This window comes from Rhinopithecus roxellana, chromosome 20 (assembly GCF_007565055.1).
Source record: "Rhinopithecus roxellana isolate Shanxi Qingling chromosome 20, ASM756505v1, whole genome shotgun sequence".
Classification (NCBI taxonomy): Eukaryota; Metazoa; Chordata; class Mammalia; order Primates; family Cercopithecidae; genus Rhinopithecus; species Rhinopithecus roxellana.
This window is the reverse complement of record NC_044568.1, coordinates 23,846,677-23,867,695: the sequence shown is the minus strand read 5'-3', so window position 1 is coordinate 23,867,695 and position 21,019 is coordinate 23,846,677. Positions and strand designations below refer to the sequence as shown.

Genomic DNA, 21,019 nt, shown 5'->3' with positions numbered 1-21,019 from the left:
CAGTTTGGGTGGAACGTCTTGTCTTTTCCCATCAGCCTGGACGAGAACAGGGACCTGGGTCCTCCAGGGCTGCAGTTCTCTGGGCTGTTAGAGAGCCCCAGGGTTCCCACTGCCTGAGGCTGCTGTGAGACACTATCCTGAGGTGTAAGTGAGAGGGCCCTGGGCCACTTACCCGACCTTTGTCTTAGTTTTTTTGTTTGTAAAACAGGATAGTGTGAGAACTAGAGCCAGGGTCCCCAACCCCTGGGCAGTGGACTGGTACCATGGGGCCTGTTAGGAGCCAGGCCGCACAGCAGGAGGTGAGTGGCAAGCAACTGAGTTCCACCTCCTGTCAGCTCGGCAGTGGGATTAGGTTCTCATAGGAACACGAATCCTATTGTAAACTCTGCATGCTGTGGATCTAGGGTTGTGTGCTCCTTATGAGCATCTAATGCCTGATGATGTGAGATGGAACCGTTTGATCCTGAAACCATCCCCTCCCACCCTCACCCCAACCTACCCCCGCCAATCCCCAGTCCGTGGAAAAACTGTCTTCCACAAAACTGGTCCCTGGTGCCAAAAAGGTTAGGGACCACTGAAATAAAGGATTAAATGGTAGTCAGATTTCATGTATATTTTTGCTAAAACTGAAAGCTGACAGGATCCACACTGGCGTTACCAGCTTGTACTGAAGCCTGACATGATACCCAACAGTATTGCTCCAGTTTTTTCAAACACACACTCCAAGCAAGTGGTCAGTCTGGCTTAATTCATTATGGCTTTTTTTCAGGGTAAGAGATTCACATGCAAGAGAATAAGGCTACAGATGCTCCAAACATGGGTCCAGAACTCTGGCTCTTTTGTGAGGCCTAGAGTCACAGAAAATGCCATCTGTTAAGAAGCTGCTTTTGTATAAAAAAAATATATAAAAAGTTACAAAATTCCATCAAAGACAGATACACAGTATAAGTCGTTAGGTGAACACAGAAGGCTAGTCTCATCTCCCGCAGTGGCCCATAGACCTGCCCTGGGGTCTGGAAGTTCACTGTCCTGAGGGTCCAGGAACTCCTGCCTGCTGCCTGGGCTCTAGGAATAAGAAGGGTTTGGCTGGGCCCGCCCAGCTCCCCGTGACACTGTCACTGTGACGTCACTGTTGTAACCTCTGTCTTCTGGACCAGTTCAGTCTATGAGCTCTTCTTTGAAACAGTCTTAGACCCAGAATGGTCATCTCACCCTCAGAAAACATGGTTTCCAAGGGTGGGAGGTGTCGGTTATGGGTGCCGAGCCCCACTCTCCTGAGCGACAAGGCAAAGGTCAGTTTCTCCCTGCTTCAGGAATGAAGAGGGAACTAGTGCTCCTTGAACCAAAGATTCTTGGAAGGGTCATTGTCACCAAAGTGCCTGGCGTGGGCAGGAGCACCAAGTGCAGACAAACCCAGCGGGGCCTGGCGGGGCAGCCCTGTCACGGTTTCTGTCTTTGTTCCTGTTAGTGAAACAGAAGACCCCCAACCCCCACCACCTAGCAGCATGGAACGCCTGCTGCCCAGGTGGAGACAAGGCTCTGCTTTGTCTCCTTGTGCTGGTTTTTGGCAGAGAGGTTAAAGGGCTGAAGGCCTGTGGGACAGAAATGGGGAGAAGGGGTGGGACACCCAAGATGCCCTCACACGCAGCATGGTCAACAGTGCTGAGCTGAGGGGCAAGCCTGGTAGGCTGGGCTCAGGCAGAACCTGAAGCTGTGGGGGGCCTGCTGTGTCCGCAGCCCCCTCTGCAACTCAGAAGTCCAGGCTTCCCCTCCAACACCAGCGTCCCCTGTGAGGCGCAGGAGTGGAGGCCTGTGTGGCTCAGGTTGCCAGGGCACCCGCCAGGCCTTCAGTCAGAGTCCGAGTCGGAATTCTCTTCTGAAAGGAAAGCAGAGAGGATGCTTGGCAGGAGGCTCAGGGCAGTGGTGCCCGGGAATGGTCTCTGGGGAAGCACAGCTGGGTTGCTGGCAGGAGCCTGGGTGCAGGGCACTCACAGCTGACGCTACCCTTCGCAGTGATCGCTGGCATCAGGGTAGGCCCCAGGCCTGAGGCTTTCCTGAGGCAGCAGCCACTTTCTCTTGTTTTTTTTTTTTTTTTTTTTTTTTTTTTTTTTTTTTTTTTTTTTTTTTTTTTGAGATGGAGTCTCACTCAGCACCCAGGCTGGAGTGCAATGGCGCGATCTCGGCTCACTGCAACTTCTACCGTCCCGGGTTCAAGCGATTCTCCTGCTTCAGCCTCTGGTAGCTGGGATTATAAGCGTGTGCCACCATGCCCGGCTAATTTTTGTATTTTTAGTAGAGATGGGGTTTCACCATATTGGTCAGGCTGGTCTTGACCTCCTGAACTCAGGTGATCTATCTGCCTTGGCCTCCCAAAGTGCTGGGGTAACAGGCGTGAGCCACCGCGCCTAGCCACAGCAGCCACTTGCACCTCCAGGGTGTGGGTACGGGTGCAGGTGGGGGTGTTTCCAGCCCAAGACTGAAGCCCAGGTGCCCCTTCCTCAGGCGCAGCCCCTCCCAAGTCTCCCTGGGCTGTTCTCAGCTGGGCGGGTCAGGGCTGTACCTCTGCATCCCAGCTCTATCCCCACCCCCAGGTTCAGCAGGACAAGGTAAGGATGACCATTTTCTTGTCCCCCAAACTAAAATATACTGGAAAATCAGCAAGCCTCTTTTTAGCCATTTTATATCTTCAATCCCCTTTCCCAATCCTTGTTTAATATTGTAATCAGAAACAATTTTATAATGGTAAGGGCCGGCCTATGAGGTGTGCCTCGAGGGTTCCTGAAATCCCAATACTGAAGGGAGCTCTGTAGAACCTTCTGGAACCTCCACCCCAGAAGGAAAAGCACCAGAGTCACTAACCCCCTACTCTGCCCCAGTGCTGGTTGCTTCTTCCTGATGCTCATCCCCTCCCTGGCCAGCCTCTGTCTCTCAGAACCCCAGTCAGTCCCCGCACTGTCGCTGGCTCATGGCCGGGCCCAGGGCTTGGGTGTGGGCAGCCTAGTCCCTAAACCCCAGCTCTGCCCCTTACTCCTCTTCCTGGGCTGCACTCCTCAGATTTTGTGGGTTTTGCTATATTCAATTTTTTGTTTTCCCCCCGAGACGGAGTCTCGCTGTGTTGCCCAGGCTGGAGTGCAATGTTGTGATCTCAAGTCACTGCAACCTCCGCCTCCCAAAATCAGGCAATTATCCTGCCTCAACCTCCCAAGTAGCTGGGATTACAGGTGGGCGCCACCATGCCCGGCTAATTTTTGTATTTTTAGTAGAGATGGGGTTTCACCATGTTGGCCAGGCTGGTCTCAAACTCCTGACCTCAAGTGATCCACCCCCCTCGGCCTCCCAAAGTGTTGAGATTACAGGCGTGAGCCACTGTGCTTGGCCGCTACATTCAATTCTAACATATAAGTCAGGAATAATTTTACAGCAAAATAATTGTTACATATGTGAAACTCTTCAAATAGTAAAAAAAGAAAAAAAAAAACGAAAACCTCCCAAGTTTCCACTGACGTTTACTAATTGTTCCCTGGGCTGGCTGGCTGGGATCACTTGCTGTGCTGGGAGCAGGCTGCAGAGCCTGAGGAAACCGCCTGGGAGCTCTAACCTAGTATTTGCCAAGGGACGGAATGGGATGAGTGGCATTCATTTTGAGCAAAAGGACAGTTTCTGGGATTCACAAATCCCCATGGCCCCAGCACCTGGCTATTAGGAAACTAGTGTCTCTTAAGCCTGGTTCTGCCTGGGGAAGATCCCAACCACAGGGTGGGGCCTGCAGGCCCTTCCAGAGCTGCCCTTGTCTACCTGCCCAGCCACAGGCACTGCCAGCCCAGGGGCACATCTGCCTGGTCCAGAGAAGCATCTCCCGGGCAGAAGCGCCTGCTGTCCCTGCCCTCAGTCTTCTTCCCGCACCAGCCTGCTCTCTTCTGCCTGCGTACTCCTCTACCACCATCCATCAAGGCCCAGCTCTAGCGGCCCCTCTGGAGCCTCGGGCTGGCTGGCACTCAGTGTGGGCCTGCTTTCAGCTACTGTATCCCTACCTCTATCGGCCCTTCTTTTACTGTTGTCATTGCTGTCGCATCTGGCCCCTCCCCTGGTATGGGACACATCATGTGTCCCTTGCCATGGTTTCTGGGTCTGACTGCTCTCTGGCCTCGGAGCTCCCCAGGACAGGCTTGGATGGGTAAGACAGCAGAGGGGCTGGGTTGGGGGGGTGGCCACTCTGGATCCCAGGTGGACAGGTGCCCTGAGAATGACTGGCTGCCCTGAGAATGACTGGCTGCCCAGGGGGGTCGTCCAGGGAGACTTGGCTCAGCCATGCCCACTGCTTGCCCTTCCTAAAAAGGCTGGGGTGAGGGGGCACAAGGGGAATGAAACTGGCTTTGGATCAGTGCTGCATGAGAGTAGGTGAGAATGGGCTGTAAAAACACTGCCATGGGGAGAGAGGAAATGATCCCACCCCAGCCTCAAACTAGCCGGCCATCCCCAAGGGAGGACAGGCCCCTGTTGCAGCACTGCTGGGGTGTTCAGGCCGGCCGCTCACCTTCTGTCTTGTGGGCTGTGGTCTCATCTGCAGAGTCCCCTTGTTTGAGGAATTTGGCCACGTCGTTAAAGATCAGGTAGAAATCAATTGCAAACACGATGGTAGCAAAGAAGCCAAACACCTGTGGACAGGGTGGATGGGACGTATCACAGGGCTGACTCCCTGCTCCGGGAGGGCTGCCCCAGCCTTGTGGCCCATTTCAGACCTGCTTGGACAGACAGCCCAAGTGACAGGCACAGACCCCTCTGAGTAACAGAAGTGGGAAAATGAGCTGTGAACTTGGTTTGACAAACAGCCTTTCAAAACTCTGGGTAGAGTCAATCTCTAATGAGAGGACTTTGGAATCATCATCGGGACCCACATGAGACCCCAGGGGGGCCCCAGCAGGGAAAGCCTCTGCCCCAGGTCCCACCCTAAGTGAGCAGCTAGAGTGTCATCTGCAGTTTCCGGAGGGGTAGGGCGGCTGCTCACCCCAGCGGCTTTGGAAGCCCCATCCGAGTACTTGGCGACGGCCGTGATGGAGATGGCAAAGTAGATGAGGGCTGCGGTGACACAGCGCAGGAAGTCCTGGGGAGAGAGGGACACCATCATGCTGCCTTGAGCCCCTGGAGCTGAGCACAGCATGGGGAGGAGGCCTGGCAGCCTGTTCTTGTTCCCAGCCCCAGGCCTAGCACCTGAGGGCTCCTACCCCATCCTGGCCCTACCCACGTGCCTAGGCCCTTGTCCCACCCCCCAGGTGCCTCTGCTGCCCTGCCAGCAGCTGACACTGCCCTATCCCAGGTCCAGCGGGGCTGCTGTCCTAAGCTGTGGACAAAAAACTGTGGATCAGGCTGCAGCCTGCCCTGTGACGTGGTAGAAGCAGAAGTTGGAAACACCCCCACCTGCTCCCTTCCTGTTCTCCAATGGGGAGATCTGTTTCTGCGCCTCGGCTTTGCCACACTCTTGTGGCCGATCCATTTATGGATCACAGTTTCTGCTGACCTGTCCCTAAGATGGGGACACTTGGGAGGTGCAGCCCTCCTGAGGCAGCAGATGCTGGATATGAAGTCAAGAGACAAGGGTTAAAGTCCAGCCTTTGCTGCCCTTTCTCTTCAGCGAAGTCCACTGGGGTCTGGGCCCTCACAGGTGCTAAAACGAGGTGAGGGTTGCCAATGGCTGAGGTCTGGGTAAGCCCTGCAAGTCCTCAGTTAACCTGTCCTGCCCGCGTGGAAATGGCTTGAATTCCTGTGGTGGCAGCTCATTCCTGCAAGACCCATGGGGAGCACTAGCGCCACCTGGTGGCCAGAGACCCCTCTCCGGGTTCCCTGTCTCAAAGACCTGCTCTAGAAGCACCACAGCCCACTTCAGATCACAGGGCTGCTGAGGAGTGGAGCTGGGATGATCTGAAGCTTGGTCTCTCCATCCAGTTCTAACCAATTGCAAACTTCAGCACACTGGAGAAAGGATAAGGGCCCAAGTGCACGACTCCAGACTCCTCATTTGGCCGCTCTGTGCAGGGTACCCCTCCCTCCTGGGGCCCCTGTCCTCACCATCATGGGCCAGCACAAGCCCTGCCACTTGTCATTCAGCTGCATGGCATCAGCAAAGAGGAAGAACAAGGCCAGCAGGAACTCCAGTAGAGGTGCTGTGAGGAAGGCAGATGCTGAGGATGCCACATAGCAGATAAAAGTGATGAACGAGAGACCCTGCAGGGAAGGAGTTTGAGGTGAAGTCAGAGCCTTTTCATGCTCCTTGTCCAGTGCTCCTCTGAGCCAGGCCCTGTGGTCAGGATAGAGGAGGCTCCAGCAGGGGAAGCCAACTGCTCACAGTCCCACAGCTGGGAAGTGGCAGAGCCAGATTAGAATCCCAGGCCAAGCGCAGTGGCTCACGCCTGTAATCTCAGCACTTTGGGAGGCCAAGGCAGGTGGATTGCTTGAGCCCAGAAATTTGACCCCCACTTGGGTAACATGGCAAAACCTCATCTCTGCAAAATATACAAAAATTAGCTGGGCGTGGTGGTGTGTGCCTGTAATACCAGCTACTGGGGAGGTTGAGGTGGGAGCATCACCTGAGCCCAGGGAGGTCAAGGCTGCAGTGAACTGTGATCAGGCCACTGCACTCCATCCTGGGTGAGAGAGTGAGAGACCCTGTCCGCCACCCCTGCTGAAAAAAAAGAACCCCAGCATGGCCCAGGCCCACACCTATGCTGCCTCCCAGTCCTGGGCATGGCCCTAAGTCCTCACCTCACCCCACCCCAGCTCCCTGCCAGGACCGAGTCAGAAAGCTCCAGCCTCCCAAGCACATCCACTCCACTCTGCCCTGTGGAGGGAAATCAAAGTTAGGAACCAGTTTCCAAAAAGTAACACCCAACACCGAAGACGTGGGCTTGTCACTGAATGTAAATTTCACCTTGAAAACAAAAAACAAATCTTGAACCTTAGTTAATGATATGCATGCTGAAGTGTTCAGAGTTGAAATGTCCTGATGTCTGCAATTTATTTTGTGTTAAAAGATAAAATGGATTGATGGACAGATAAAGCAAAAAAATCTTTTAGCATTTTAATGTATTTGCAGATTTTCATAATAATAAGAAAGGAACATCCAAGAGAGGGTGCGTTGGCACTGACCTCAGGCCCTGCTGCCTTATTCACACAGGGCCGGCTGTACTTGAACTATAAGAATCAATAAATGTTCACTGCGGTCTTGCCCACAACTCTGTAGGTGCGAAGAGCTGATGCAGGAGGATGTCAAGCCCTGGTAAGTCCTGCAGCTTAGGTGCACTGCAGAGCAGGCCAAGGTGACCTCTTGGCCAGCCTGGGGCTCCACACTGCCTGGTGCCCTGAGGCTCACGGGCGTCTCCTCTGACCCTCACATCCACCCATGAGCACAGCCCCACTTTACAGATGAGAAGACTCTGTTACATGGCTAATCAGAGGCTACTAGAATTTGAACCCAGGGCTGGCTGACCCCCCAGATAGAGTTCTCTTACCCACCTCCCACTGCCCTCAAGATGGAGTCTTCCTCTGTCTCCCAGGCTGGAGTGCAGTGGCATAATCTCAGTTCACTGCAACCTCCACCTCCTGGGTTTAAGCGATTCTTCTGCCTCAGCCTTCCGGAGTAGCTGGGATTACAGGCGACCGCCACCATACCCAGCTAATTTTTGTATTTTTAGTAGAGACAGGGTTTCACCATGCTAGCCAGGCTGGTCTCGAATTCCTGACCTCAGGTGATCCACCCACCTCGGCCTCCTAAAGTGTCGGGATTACAGGCGTGAGCCACCGCACCCGTCCCAGACAGAGTTCTTAAGCAACTTGGCCCTGTGGGTGTTGGGGAGGCCATCTGTCCTGGTTTCTGTCACTGTGGCTGCGTTTGAACACGTCCATGGCTGAGTAGCTTCTAGTGGGTGCAGGAGGCCCCATGGGGACACCCAGATGCCTCACAGGAAGCACTGTGGCTGCTTCAGACAAACTGCAGGGATCCCAGGGGGTTCCCAGGGCACCCCCATTCGCTCTGCAGATGGCCTCGGATGCAGCTGAGCCCCCTTTGGACAGATAGACTAAGGCATAGACAAGGGCTGGGAGGCTGCTGGGGCCTCCCAGAAAGGCCTTCCGTGGGACCGACCCAGCCCTGGCCCTCCCCTTCCTGTCTCCTATGCCCAGGCCCCAAAGCCTAATTCTGGGGATTCCCCTCTCAATTCCTGTTTTCTCATCCCACGATTTCTGGGGCCACTTCCTCTCTCTGTTTCTGTCCATGTCAGCCTCTGCACTTGCTTGGCCTGGGGGTGGAAGTGAGAGGACTAGGGAGGCAGGAGTGCCCTCAGCAGCTCCTGTGAACCCTGAGTGCCGACCATTCACCCTTCCTTATCCTCCCTGACCTGGATTCCTGACATCTGCTGGGCCCAGGGTGGCCTCTATGCTCCTGCTGGGCATATGCCTCCCCCCATGAGGTGGTCCTGGGTGGGGATGGGGGGCGGTTCAAGTCCCTCAGGGGACGGTGGATTCGAGGCTTCTCCCCTCAAGTGGCTCCCAGTGGTCTCCTGGGTGGGGCTGGGAGTGTGGGCTCGGAGTGTGGACTTGGTGTCTCGGGCGCTGGGCAGGTGGCCTCTGGGCTGACCGCGGGAGAGGCTCAGGACCACCTTCTGCCCTCTGCCCTGAGCGACCAGAGAGAGGTTCCGGAGCAGAATCCCCCTTCTTCCTGCCCCCACTCTCCCAGCCGCTCTCACTGGGCCCCTCAGTTGAGCTACCTGTCAAATTAGGCACCTGAGCGCTCTCATCTGTAAAGTGGGGACGAGGGGAGGAAGGGCCAAGTCGCTGGGATCTAAGCAACAAGTGGCCGCCGCCGTGCGCATCCCCCTGCCTCTGGTCCGGCCTCTCCCTCACCTACCCCGGCGGCCCAGCGCCACCACCACCCCACGGAGAACAGTGCGGGCGCCTACGGTGTCCAGAGGACAAAGAATCCCCACCGGCCAGGGTAGGGACGAGCGCGGAGTAGGAAGGAGCCCGGCCGCAGAGGGGAGGAGGGCGATGAAGTCACCGCGGGGCCACCTCACCCAGTCCCAGGGGTGGGGGGGTCCCTCCCGCTCCGCACGGCCCCCGCCCACTCGGCCCCGCCTCCGCCCCGCATGTCCAGGCCCCGGCCCGCCCTCCCCGCGCGCAGGAAAGCGGACCCCGCCGCGGCCCGGGAGTCCAGGAGGTCCGAGCGGCCCGAGTCCCCGGGGCCCAGAGAGGGCGGGGGCGCCCGGGTCACACAGCGGGACCCACCTACCCGGGCCCCGCCCGCTTCCCACGGCCCCCAGCTCTGGATTCGCGGGGACGGCACCGCAGATGGCCTGGGCTCTGGGCCCGCCCCGCCGTCCAAAGTTTGGGGACCTCGGCCCAACTTCGCCGGGCGCCCGAGAGAAGTCGGCCGAGGCGGCGCGGGGAGGGGTGTATCGGAGCACAGCGGCCGCCCCCGGACCCCACCCGCGCCCCGACGTCCTCCTCCGAAAGGAGCCCCGCAGTCTAAGCCGGGCGGCCGAGGGTCCCGCCGCACTCACCGACTCCGCCAGCAGGAGGCGGCCTTTGAGAGAGCAGAGGAAAGCGCGCGCCGGCAGCAGGGCGCGGAGCCCGGGGACAGCGGGGCCGGGACGGGAGCCGCCGGCGGGCTCGGGGTCCGGGTCGGGGTCGGGGTCTGGGGGCCACATGGCAGCGGCGGCGGCACGGCCGGGGCTCGGCCTGGCACCCCTCTTCTCACGCCCGGAGGGAAGCGGAAACCCGGGCTGTGCGGAAGGAGGGTAGGCGACACTGCCTAGCGCAGGGGCGCATCCCCCGCCGCCCCGCCCCGCCCCGCCCCCACCCGCTCCTCCGGCCCGCCCCTCCCCCTCGGACCCCAGCGGCGGGGGATGCTGGGTCCGACCCCCCCGCGCCTGGGTCTGGGGCCTCCGCAGACTCCGCCTTCTCCCTCATCCTGGTTCGGGCCGCTGGAGGCCTCACGATCACCGCCGCAGCACCCATTCGTAGCTCCCACCCGTCTGCCCCTATCCACAAGGGCTGTCTATACTCGCTGTCTCTGGTCTAACTTCCTGCCCGTGCGCGCGTGTCTGGAATCCGGGAACCCAGGCGTCTAAACAGCAAAGACCCCGGCCGTGATGTCAGCTCCGCACCCCATGTCCTCTCTCTTTCTTGGGGGCCGGAGTTTTCTTGCGACTTCCTTGACCACCCCTCCAGTCCTCGGCCAGCCCCACCCTCCTCCAGGGCCTCTTTGTTGGCTGTTCCAGGCCTCGGTCCTGCACCCGCCTCCCCCAACCCATTCTTGGAGGACTCTCAGACCTGCAAGCGCAGCTCCAGGCACACACACAGACACACACACGCACACACACACAGGCACGCACATCTGCAGGACTTCCTGACCTGCAGTCCCCCAACCCCAACACATCTCTCTCTCTCTCTCTCTCACATACACACACACACACGCGCGCGCGCGCTCCACACTCATGCGTGCACGTCTGGAGAGTGTCTGGAGTTCAGCGTGATCAAGACCCAGCTTCCTGTGCCTCTGTGAAGGGCACTGCCCCCTCCTTTCCTTCCACCCGACTAGCGGAGACCTGCTGGTTGTCCTTGTCCCTCCTCACTGGCAGTCGGTAACCAAGGTCCTCCCACTTTCACCTCCTATAGCTTTCTCTGATCTCTGTCCACTTCTCACCAACACTAGATTGGAAACCATTCCTGCCCGCTACCTGCTGAACTGCTGTGATGGTGTCTTTAAGAGGCCTTTAGGTTTTCTCTCTCAGCAGTCGGGAGAGAGCTTATAGCACATTACTGCGCACCCTTGATATAACTAACTCCATCTTAGAAAAAGACTTCATTTTATATTTCATAGGGTGCTTTGCCAACAAGGACAAGATGTTTTGTTTAATAAAAAATAGAAGGTCAGGTGCTGTGGCTCATGCCTGTAATCCCAGCACGTTGGGAGGCTGAGGTGGGTGGATCACGAGGTCAGGAGTTCGAGACCAGCCTGGCCAATACAGTGAAACCTCATCTCTACTATAAATACAAAAATTAGCTGGGCGTGGTGGCACATGCCTGTAATCTCAGCTACGCGGGAGGCTGAGGCACAAGAATCGCTTGAACCCAGGAGGCATAGGTTGCAGTGAGCCGAAATCACACCACTGCACTCCAGCCTGGGCGACAGAACAAGACTCCATCTCAATAAATAAATAAACAAATAAAGACTGCATCCAATCAGATAAGGACACAAAGAAGCACACTGTTCCACTATCATTTCTTACCAGAGCACTCTGTGACTACAAAACAGCAGCCCAGCAGCCTTAACTGACAACCATTCCACTGCCATACTTGATAAGAACTCTGCATCTGCCTCCCAAGGCTCTGCCCCTCAAAGACTCTGCAAGACCCTCAAGCCCAGACTAGAATTCCTTTTGTCTTCTTCCTTCCCCTGGGGCTGGTTCCTTAACCATGTCTCCTATCTTTTTCTCTTGATGTTAAATGCTACTTTGTTTGTTGTGGAATGTTTAATCGATAACATGTACTTGTGGATTAAGTATACTATTAGGTATGGTTTGCAATATTGACTGACATGTGGAGTGGCTTGAGCCCGTGTGCTCACTACTGAGTGAACAGGAAGTACTAAGGAAAATTGGCTCCTTGGGTCTGGGCATGGTGGCCCTTGCCTATAATTCCAGCATTTTGGGAGGCTGAAGCAGGCAGACCACCTGAGGTTAGGAGTTTGAGACCAGCTTGGCCAACATGGTGAAAACCCATCTTCACTAAAAATACAAAAATTAGCTGGGCATGGTGGCACAGGCCTGTAACCCCACCTACTTGGAAGGGTGAGGCATAAGAATTGCTTGAACCCAGAAGTCAGAGGTTGCAGTGAGCTGAGATCGCGCCACTGCACTCCAGCTGCACTCCAGCCTGGGTGACAGAGTGAGATTCTGTATGGAAAAAAAAAAAAAAAAAAAAGCAGCAGCAGCAGCAGCAAATTGGCTCCTTGGGATAGCTCGTGGCTTTTGTTTTTTTACCCTTGGGTATAGGGTGAATAAAAATCTGACATTGTAGAAAGACACAAACATGTGTGGACCTAGTTACCTATTTTTTCTTTCTTGAGACAGAGTCTCACTCTGTCACCCAGGCTGGAGTGCAGTGGCATGATCTTGGCTCATTGCAATTGCAACCTCTGCCTCCCAGATTCAAGCGATTCTTGTGCCTCAGTCTCCCAAGTAGCTGGGATTACAGACCTGTGCCACCATAGCCAGTTAATTTTTGTATTTTTAGTAGAGACAGAGTTTCGCCATGTTGGTCAGGCTGGTCTTGAACTCCTGGCCTCCAGCAATCTGCCTGCCTTGGCCTCCCAAAGGTTTGGGATTACAGGTGTGAGCTACCACCCCTGGCCAGACCTGGTTATCTCTTGACCTTGTACCACTCATGACAATCACCAGTCATTGGTCACTTCTGATGGCAGCCATGGCTCCAGACAACCTGCTGCTGTCATTACCCAGTCTCAGCAGGGAGGCATGGCCTGGGCTACACACTCCATGGAGCAGGCAGGAGCCCTGCCCTCCCAGGTGCAGCTGCAGCTACCCAAACCGCAGCTGCAGACTGGGGCCTCCTCCATGGGGCAGACAGGAGCCCCCAGGCCCCCTCTTCCCACAGCTGCAGCCGCCCAAACCACAGCTGCAGGCTCAGGCATCCCTGTACTCTTAGGGGCCCAGTAAGGCCCTCACCTCCTCTCCCAGGCTCAGAAGTGCCTTCTGCTGCTGCCTGGCTTCTTCCTGCTTTGGACACCTGCTTTGATCTGGGAGCAAAGTCGGAGCAAGCCTGGGCTTCATGAATGGCAGCAAGAGGCAGATAGATTTCTGGTTGGAAGGGGGCGGGTCCCAGTGAGGCCCCACCTTCAGGCCAGGCGCCTGAAGGCTGGGGTCCAGGTTGCCAGTCCGACCAACCAGAGTGGGAACTTGTACTGCCTTTTCTGGCCCACCCATGGCTGCCCATAGATCAACTGGGCTCACACTTCCTCCACTCTGAGGCCCATAAAAGCCCCAGACTCAGCCAAAGCTGAGCAGAGGTTGGGAGGACCAGCTACAGAGAGGAGCCACACTCTCTAGGGCTCCTCTCTGCTGAGAGCTGAACACTCAATGGGATGACCTCCCTACAGAGAAGAGCTACCCACTGTGGGTCTCCTCTGAGCTTTCTAGCACTCAGTAAACCTCCTTGTTGACTTGTTCTCCCTCCACTTGTCTGTGTACCTCATTCTTCCTGGTTCCAAGACAAGAACTCAGGCAAAGGTGCCACACTGGCCACAGAGGTTTCCAACCAGAAAATTAACACCCCAGAGATCCTGTAACACTTCCATTTCCTCCCCACAAAGATAAACACACACACACACACACACACACACACACAAAACCTTGGGAGCTTCCCATCCTGCACAGGGTCTTGGTATAGAAGGAAAACATAACCCCTTGCTGTTCTTCCCTCCCCTACCTCTCCCATGGACCTCTTGCAGTTCCTGGAACAAACCATGCCACAGAGCCATTGTCCATGCTGACCCCTCTACCCAGAATGCTTCTCCACCTTCTTCTCTAATTAACTCCTCCTTATTCTTCAGTGACTGTAATGCAGTACTGCTTCCTCAGAGAAGCCTTTCTTGACATTCATTTATTCATCCAACAGCCTAGGGTACACCAAGGCTCCAGCTTTTTCCGCTGCTACTGGTGGTGGTGGTGAAATAAACACTAAACATATCCAGAGAATCCTGAATAAGGTATTCCTGGTAATAGATAACCAATGTCTGGCTGGTTGAGAGGACAGCCAGGCAGGGAGTGTCAAAGAAAGGACTGAGCCAAGGTGTGTGGCAGGAGGGGGAAGATGGGGGGAGCTGGTCAGAGAAGGGGCAGGGCTAGACTGTGAAGGACCAGAACCTGGTGTTTAGATTTTACTGACAATTCCCTAGGAGGAGGCCAGGTGAGGGTTCTAACAGAGAGAAATCTGGTTCCCTTTGGTGTTATTAAAAACATGGCCCTGGGCTGGGCACAGTGGCTCACACCTGTAATCCCAGCACTTCGGGAGGCCGAGGCAGGTTGATCTCCTGAGGTCAGGAGTTAGAGACCAGCCTGGCCAACATGGTGAAACCCCATCTTTACTAAAAACACAAAAAACTAGCCAGGTGTGGTGACGTGCCCCCTGTAGTTCTAGCTACTCAGGAGGCTAAGGCAGGAGAATTACTTGAACCTGGGAGGCTGAGCTTGCAGTGAGCTGAGATCGTGCCACTGCACTCCAGCCTAGGTGACAGAGGGAGACTCCGTCTCAAACACACACACACACACACACACACACACACACACACACACACAGAGTGATGGCTCTGAACTACAACTCATTCTTAAGAAGAAGCAACCCAATTTTTTTAATGGGCCAAATATTTGAACAGACAATTCACTAAAAGAGATACATGAATGTCCAATAAGCACGTAAAAAGGTGCTCAACATCATGAGACATCTAGGAATGCAAATTAAAACCACAATGAGATACTACTGACATGGCTTCAAAAGGAGGCACTACCAGCTGCTGGTGAGGATGTGGGGAGCTGGGACACTTGTGCCTGTGCAGTCCTGGTTTGGCTCTTTCTGGCTTCTTTTTGTTTCCTAATCTTGTTTTTTTTTTTAATTTTTAATTTTTTTTTATTTTTTGAGATGGAGTCTCACTCTGTCGCCCAGGCTGGAGTGCAGTGGCGTGATCTCAGCTCACTGCAAGCTCCACCTTCCGGGTTCACGCCATTCTCCTGCCTCAGCCTCCCAAGTAACTGGGACTACAGGTGAAGTAGTCCGTCAACAGGTGAAGTGGCCATCAACAGGTGAAGGGATAAAGAAACTGTCGTACATCCACACAATGGAATACTACTCAGCAAGAAAAAGGAATGAGCCGTTGATAAACAAAGCAATGTGGATGCATTCTTCAGACAGCAAGTTGAGGGAAGGAAGCCAGACTCAAAAGGTACATACTCCATGATTTCATTTTTATGAAATTCTAGAACAAGCAAAAGTAAGCTACAGTAACAGAAATTAGATTGGTGGTTGCCTGAGGTGGGGGCAGGAGAAAGCTTCCTGGAGTGCTAAGAAATGTTCTTTATTTTGATTGGGGTGGCAGTTACACAGGGACCTCAAAACACATCAAACTGTATACTTACAATGGGTGCATTTTATTTCATGTAATTTATATCTCAATTTACAAAAAGAGTACCGAGAAAGAGCAAAATGTGGCACTCAACTAGAGAAGCTGAAAGAGGAGAAGTGGGTGTGTGCCTGTATATAAGATAACTGCACACTCATGATGTCACCTCCGTCCTGCCAGCAGACTGTGAGCTCCTGAGGGGGCCTGTCATAGTCCAGCCCCAGCCCAGATCCTGTCACACAGGATGACATCAGGAGATGTCTGCTATGGAATGAAGGCAGGGTGGCTCTATTTCCTCCACATGCCTCCGGTAAGGAAGATTATTTTCTTCTTCATTTGTTTATTTAATTCTTTTTGTTATAATTAAAAACCATCATACTGGCCAGGCGCGGTGGCTCACGCCTGTAATCCTAGCACTTTGAGATGCCAAAGGGGGTGGATCACAAGGTCAGGAGTTCAAGAATAGCCTGGCCAACATAGAGAACAGCCTGGCCAACATAGTGAAACCCCGTCTCTACTAAAAAATACAAAAAAATTAGCTGGGCTTGGTGGCGGGCGCCTGTAATCTCAGCTACTCGGGAGGCTGAGGCAGGAGAATTGCTTGAACCTGGGAGGAGGAGATTGCAGTGAGCCAAGATTATGCCACTGCACTCCAGCCTGGGTGACAGAGCATGACTGTGTCTCAAAAACAAACAAACAAACAAAACCCATCATACTTAATTGTGTTAGCTAAGTTGTTTCAATTTGGCCCCTAGGCCCCCTTCATTAGGGACTTCATTCAGTATGTAAGTGAGCTCCTGTGTACTCAACATGGCCCCCATCTTCCCCTCTCCATTTCCTTATTTTATAACACTGTAAGATGCTCCAGGTTCATTTTGTATTCTCTGCATCCCAGCTCTAGAATCACCCATTCCTCCGAAAGTTCTGGTTCTTTTCACTGGAGAATGATATTTCGACACCAAGGTCTCTCTGGGCAGTTTGCATTAGAGAATTTGCATTTCTCTGGTTATGAGTAGATCAAGCATTTTTCACATGTGTAAGAGCCATTTGCATCTCCTTTTCTGAGAAGTGACTGTTCACATCCTTTGTATGCTTTTCTTTTGAATTGCTGGTCCTTAAAAATTGATGTATTTAAACACATAAGGCTGGGTGCAGTGACTCATGCCTGTAATCCCTGCACTTTGAGACGCTGAGGCAGGAGGATTGCTTGAGTCCAGAAGTTCAAGACCAGCTGGGGCAACATATGGAGACCCTGCCTCTACAAAACATTTTTAACAATCAACTGTGCATGGTGGTGCACCCCTGTGGTCCCAGCTACTCAGGAGGCTGAAGTGGGAGGATTGCTTGAGTCCAAGAGTTCTAGGCTACAGTGAGCTATGACTGCACCACTGCACTCCAGCCTGGGTTGAGAGTGTGAGACCCTGTCTCACTAATTAAAAAAAAAAAAAAAAAAAGGAGACTGAATATTCTCTCTTAGTGGGTACAAAGTTTATCTGTATATCTATGACATACTTTGCTAACTGTGTAATTTAAACCCTCTGCATACTTTTTGCTTTTACTTGACGTTAACTTATTAAAATAGGTATGTTGAAGCTGCCAACTAAAATTTTAGATTTATCACTCTGTCCTTACATTTCTTTCTTTTTTAGGGGTGGAAACAGGGTTGCACTCTGTTGCTCAAGCTGGAGTGCAGTGGTGCAACCATGGTTCACTGCAGCCTTGACTCCCAGGCTCAGGTGATCCTCCCACCTCAGCCTCCAGAGTTACTGGACCACAGGCACACACCACCATGTCTGGCTAATTTGTGTGTGTGTGTGTGTGTGTGTGTGTGTGTTTTGAGATGGAGTTTCTCTTTTGTTGTCCAGGCTGGAGTGCAGTGGCGCGATCTTGGCTCACTGCAACCTTGGCTGCCTAGGTTCAAATGATTCTCCTTCCTCAGCATCCAGAGTAGCTGGGATTACGGGCGCCCACTACTGTGCCTAGCTAATTGCTGTATTTTTTTTTTTTTTTTGAGACAGAGTCTTGCTCTGTTGCCCAGTATGGAGTGCAGTGGCTGGATCTCAGCTCACTGCAAGCTCTGCCTCCCAGGTTTACGCCATTCTCCTGCCTCAGCCTCCCGAGTAGCTGGGACTACAGGCGCCTGCCACCTCGTCCGGCTAGTTCTTTGTATTTTTTAGTAGAGACGGGGTTTCACCGTGTTAGCCAGGATGGTCTCGATCTCCTGACCTCGTGATCCGCCCTTCTCAGCCTCCCAAAGTACTGGGATTACAGGCTTGAGCCACCGCGCCCAGACAATTGCTGTATTTTTAGTAGAGACGGGGTTTCACCAGGTTGGCCAGGCTGGTCTCAAACTCCTGACCTCCACCCGCCTCAGCCTCCCAAAGTGCTGGGATTACAGGTGTGAGCCACTGTGTCCAGCCTAATTTTTTGTATTTTTTGGAACAACCAGGTCTCACTATGTTGCCCACACTGGCCTCAGAGTCCTGGGCTCAAGCAATCCACCTGCCTCAACCTCCCAAAGTGCTGGGATTATGGGGTGAGCCACTGCGCCCAGGCTGTCCTTGCATTTCTAGTAGGTTGCTGTTGTATATTTTGCAGCTCTTTTCCTTCCATTATTCATTACTAGCTTTATTCTGTTGTAACTAGAGAAGATACTTTGTATAATGTTGATTGTTTTTTGAGATGGAGTTTTGCTCTTGTTGCCCAGGCTAGAGTGCAATGGCATGATCTTGGCTCACTGCAACCTCTGCCTCCCGGGTTCAAGAGATTCTCATACCTCAGCCTCCTGAGTGGCTGGGATTACAGGCGCGTGCCACCATGCCTGGCTAAGTTTTGTATTTTTAGTAGAGACAGGGTTTTGCCATGTTGGCCAGGCTGGTCTCGAACTCCTGACCTCAGGTGATAAACACCCGACTTGGCCTCCCAAAGTGCTGGGATTACAGGTGTGAACCACTGTGCCTAGTTGATATGTTGATATTTTAAAACTTACTGAACTTGTTTTGTGTCCTAACATATGGTCTGTCCTAGAGAATGTTCCATGTGCACTTAAGAAGAATTTGGAGCTGGACACGGTGGCTCATGCCTGTAATCCCAGCACTTTGAGAGGCTGAGGTGGGTGGATCACGAGGTCAGGAGGTTAAGATAATCCTCGCTAACACGGTGAAACCCTGTCTCTACTAAAAATACAAAAAGTTAGCCGGGCATGGTAGCGGATGCCTGTAGTCTCAGCTATTAGGGAGGCTGAGGCAGGAGAATCACTTGAACTTGGGAGGCAGAGCTTGCAGTGAGCCAAGATCACACACTGCACTCCAGCCTGGGCGACAGAGCAAGACTCCATCTCAATAAATAAATAAACAAATAAAATAAAAATAAAAAAGAAGGCCGGGTGCGGTGGCTCACTCCCAGCACTTTGGGAGGCCGAGGCGGGCGGATCACAAGGTCAGGAGATCGAGACCATCCTGGCTAACACGGTGAAACCCCGTCTCCACTAAAAATACAAAAAAATTAGCGAGGTGTGGTGTGGCAGGCGCCTGTAGTCCCAGCTACTCGGGAGGCTGAGGCAGGAGAATGGCGTGAACCTGGGAGGCGGAGCTTGCAGTGAGCCGAGATTGTGCCACTGCACTCCAGCCTGGGTGACAGAGCAAGACTCCCTCTCAAAAAAAAAAAAAAAAAAAAAAGAAGAAGAATGTGTATTCTGCTGTTGGGTGGAGTATTCAATGCACACCTGTTGGGTTGGGTCTAGATGGCTTCGAGTGTTGTTCAGGTCCTCCGTATTCTTAGTCTGCTAGATGACCTATCCCTTCTCTGCAGTACTATTTGGATTTGTCGTTTGTGTGCCTGAGCGACCAGTCTAGGGTCTGAGTCCTAGTATACCCTGTAGTTTAGTTCTATAGGACTTTGCTGTGCTGTCTAGGATCAAGTCCATGCATACAGAGTTTGAGGGTGATCCCGGGATTCATGGACAACTTGACGGGATCTCTTCTTTCAGCTCTCTCCTGTCCATGGCCTCACTGACACTTTCAAGTTCCTAGGGGTCCCCTGTTTAGAAAGGGTGGGCTTTCATTTCTTCACTCTGTTCCACACTTCTGGACATTGCTTACGCCTTCAGCGGAGAGCAGTGAGAAGATAGAGAAAAAAGTCAAGGAGATTTCCCCCCACACTCTTGGGCTCACAGTTCTGGTCAGAGAGAAAGCTTCCCCTGCCTTGGACCTTCAAGTTCCTGCTTTTTTTTTTTTTTTTGAGACGAAGTCTCGCTCTGTTGCCCAGGCTGGAGTGTAGTGGTGCAATCTTGGGTCACTGCGTCACTGCAATCCCTAGTTCAAGCAATTCCCCTGCCTCAGCCTCCCGAGTAGCTGGGATTACAGGCACCCACCATCACACCCGGCTAGTTTTTTTTTTTTTTTTTTTTTTTGAGAGGGAGTCTCGCTCTGTCACCCAGGCTGGAGTGCAGTGGCCGGATCTCAGCTCACTGCAACTTCGCCTCCCGGGTTTACGCTATTCTCCTGTCTCAGCCTCCCGAGTAGCTGGGACTACAGGCGCCTGCCACCTCGCCCGGCTAGTTTTTTTTTTTGTATTTTTTTATTAGAGACGGGGTTTCACTGTGTTAGCCAGGATGGTCTCGATCTCCTGACCTCGTGATCCGCCCGTCTTGGCCTCCCAAAGTGCTGGGATTACAGGCTTGAGCCACCGCGCCCGGCCGGCTAGTTTTTTTGTATTTTTAGTAGAGATGGGGTTTCACCATGTTGGCCAGACTGGTCTTGAACTCCTGAGCTCAGGCAATCTGCCTGCCTCAGCCTCCCAAAGTGCTGGGATACAGGTGTGAGCCACCGTGCCCTGCCAAGTTCCTGCTTGTTAAACTGCTGCCATCATTGCCATTGCTATTGTGATGTTGTCTGGGGACTGGGGCCAGACAGAATGATAAAAACAGACTATTTCCACTCCCCCCACCCCACCCAGGGCTTCCCCTCCTCCCTGATCTGTAAGGGCTCTGTTTCTTACTCCTTGGACTAGTGTATTCGTTAGCTCAGGCTTCTGTATCAAAATACCACAAACTGCATCACTTAAATGATAGAAAGTTATTGTTTCACAGTTCTGGAGGCTGGATATCCGTGATCAAGGTGCCAGCAAATTGGGTTTCTGGTGAGGATCCTCTTCTCAGCTTGCAGATGGACTGTACCACTGTCTCCTCACATGGTCTTTCCTCTGTGCCGTATTAGGTTGGGGAGAACACACCCTGGTGTCTTGCCTTATGAGGACACTAATTCTATCAGATCAGGGCCCCATCCTTATTCCCTCATTTAACCTTAACTACTTCCTTAGAGACTCCATTTTCACACTAAAGATGAGTGCTTCAGCATATGATTTTTTGGGAGGCAGACACATTCATTCCATAAAAACTAGGAATAGAAGGTTTCTCTTGGAACTCTTTCTGTCCATACCCAATGTGTAGTTTTGGATTTGGATTACCTATGAGTCCAAGGCAGGAGACACCAAAGGAAAAACAAAAACCCCAGGAAATTTACTGCTGGTTAAGTGGAACTTTATATTCTGGTCTCTTCCCCCAAACTACTTGCTACTATTTGCTTTTCAGAAGCACTAGAGAGCTGCTCCATGCACTCTGTCCAAGGCTTTTTGTTGCATTCATTGCTTTCAGCAGGAGAGAGAATGTGATATGCCTCCTCCATCTTCCTCAGAGCTGGCTTTTAAAAATCGTTGCATTTGGCCGGGCGCGGTGGCTCAAGCCTGTAATCCCAGCACTTTGGGAGGCCGAGACGGGTGGATCACGAGGTCAGGAGATCGAGACCATCCTGGCTAACATGGTGAAACCCCGTCTGTACT

General features: G+C 53.1%; 1 protein-coding gene across 2 annotated transcripts; it reads right to left on the bottom strand.

Annotated features, from left to right (window-relative positions):
• Positions 1–598: 598 nt before the first annotated feature.
• CMTM3 (CKLF like MARVEL transmembrane domain containing 3) lies at positions 599–10,503 on the bottom strand. Of its 2 annotated transcripts, none has more exons than XM_030925127.1 (5): positions 9,549–10,503; positions 6,064–6,219; positions 5,006–5,101; positions 4,535–4,655; positions 599–1,876 (listed from the first exon to the last, which is right to left on the bottom strand). In XM_030925127.1, the coding sequence occupies exons 1-5, from the start codon at positions 9,693–9,695 to the stop codon at positions 1,848–1,850; spliced, it is 549 nt and encodes a 182-aa protein (XP_030780987.1). In that variant the 5' UTR covers positions 9,696–10,503; the 3' UTR covers positions 599–1,847. The 2 variants fall into 2 exon arrangements, with proteins under 2 accessions (XP_030780987.1, XP_030780988.1); XM_030925128.1 differs by lacking the exon at positions 599–1,876 and adding an exon at positions 3,489–3,598.
• Between the last annotated feature and the right edge of the window lie 10,516 nt (positions 10,504–21,019).

What these genes read in the sequence shown, in the direction of transcription:
- CMTM3 (XM_030925127.1), bottom strand. Translation starts at nt 9,695, where the DNA reads ATGTGGCCCCCAGACCCCGACCCCGACCCGGACCCCGAGCCCGCCGGC. An exon ending in GCCTCCTGCTGGCGGAGTCG is followed by an intron (nt 6,220 to 9,548) that starts GTGAGTGCGGCG and finishes CCTTCCCTGCAG; the next exon opens with GGTCTCTCGTTCATCACTTT. An exon ending in GGGCTTCCAAAGCCGCTGGG is followed by an intron (nt 4,656 to 5,005) that starts GTGAGCAGCCGC and finishes CCCTGTCCACAG; the next exon opens with GTGTTTGGCTTCTTTGCTAC.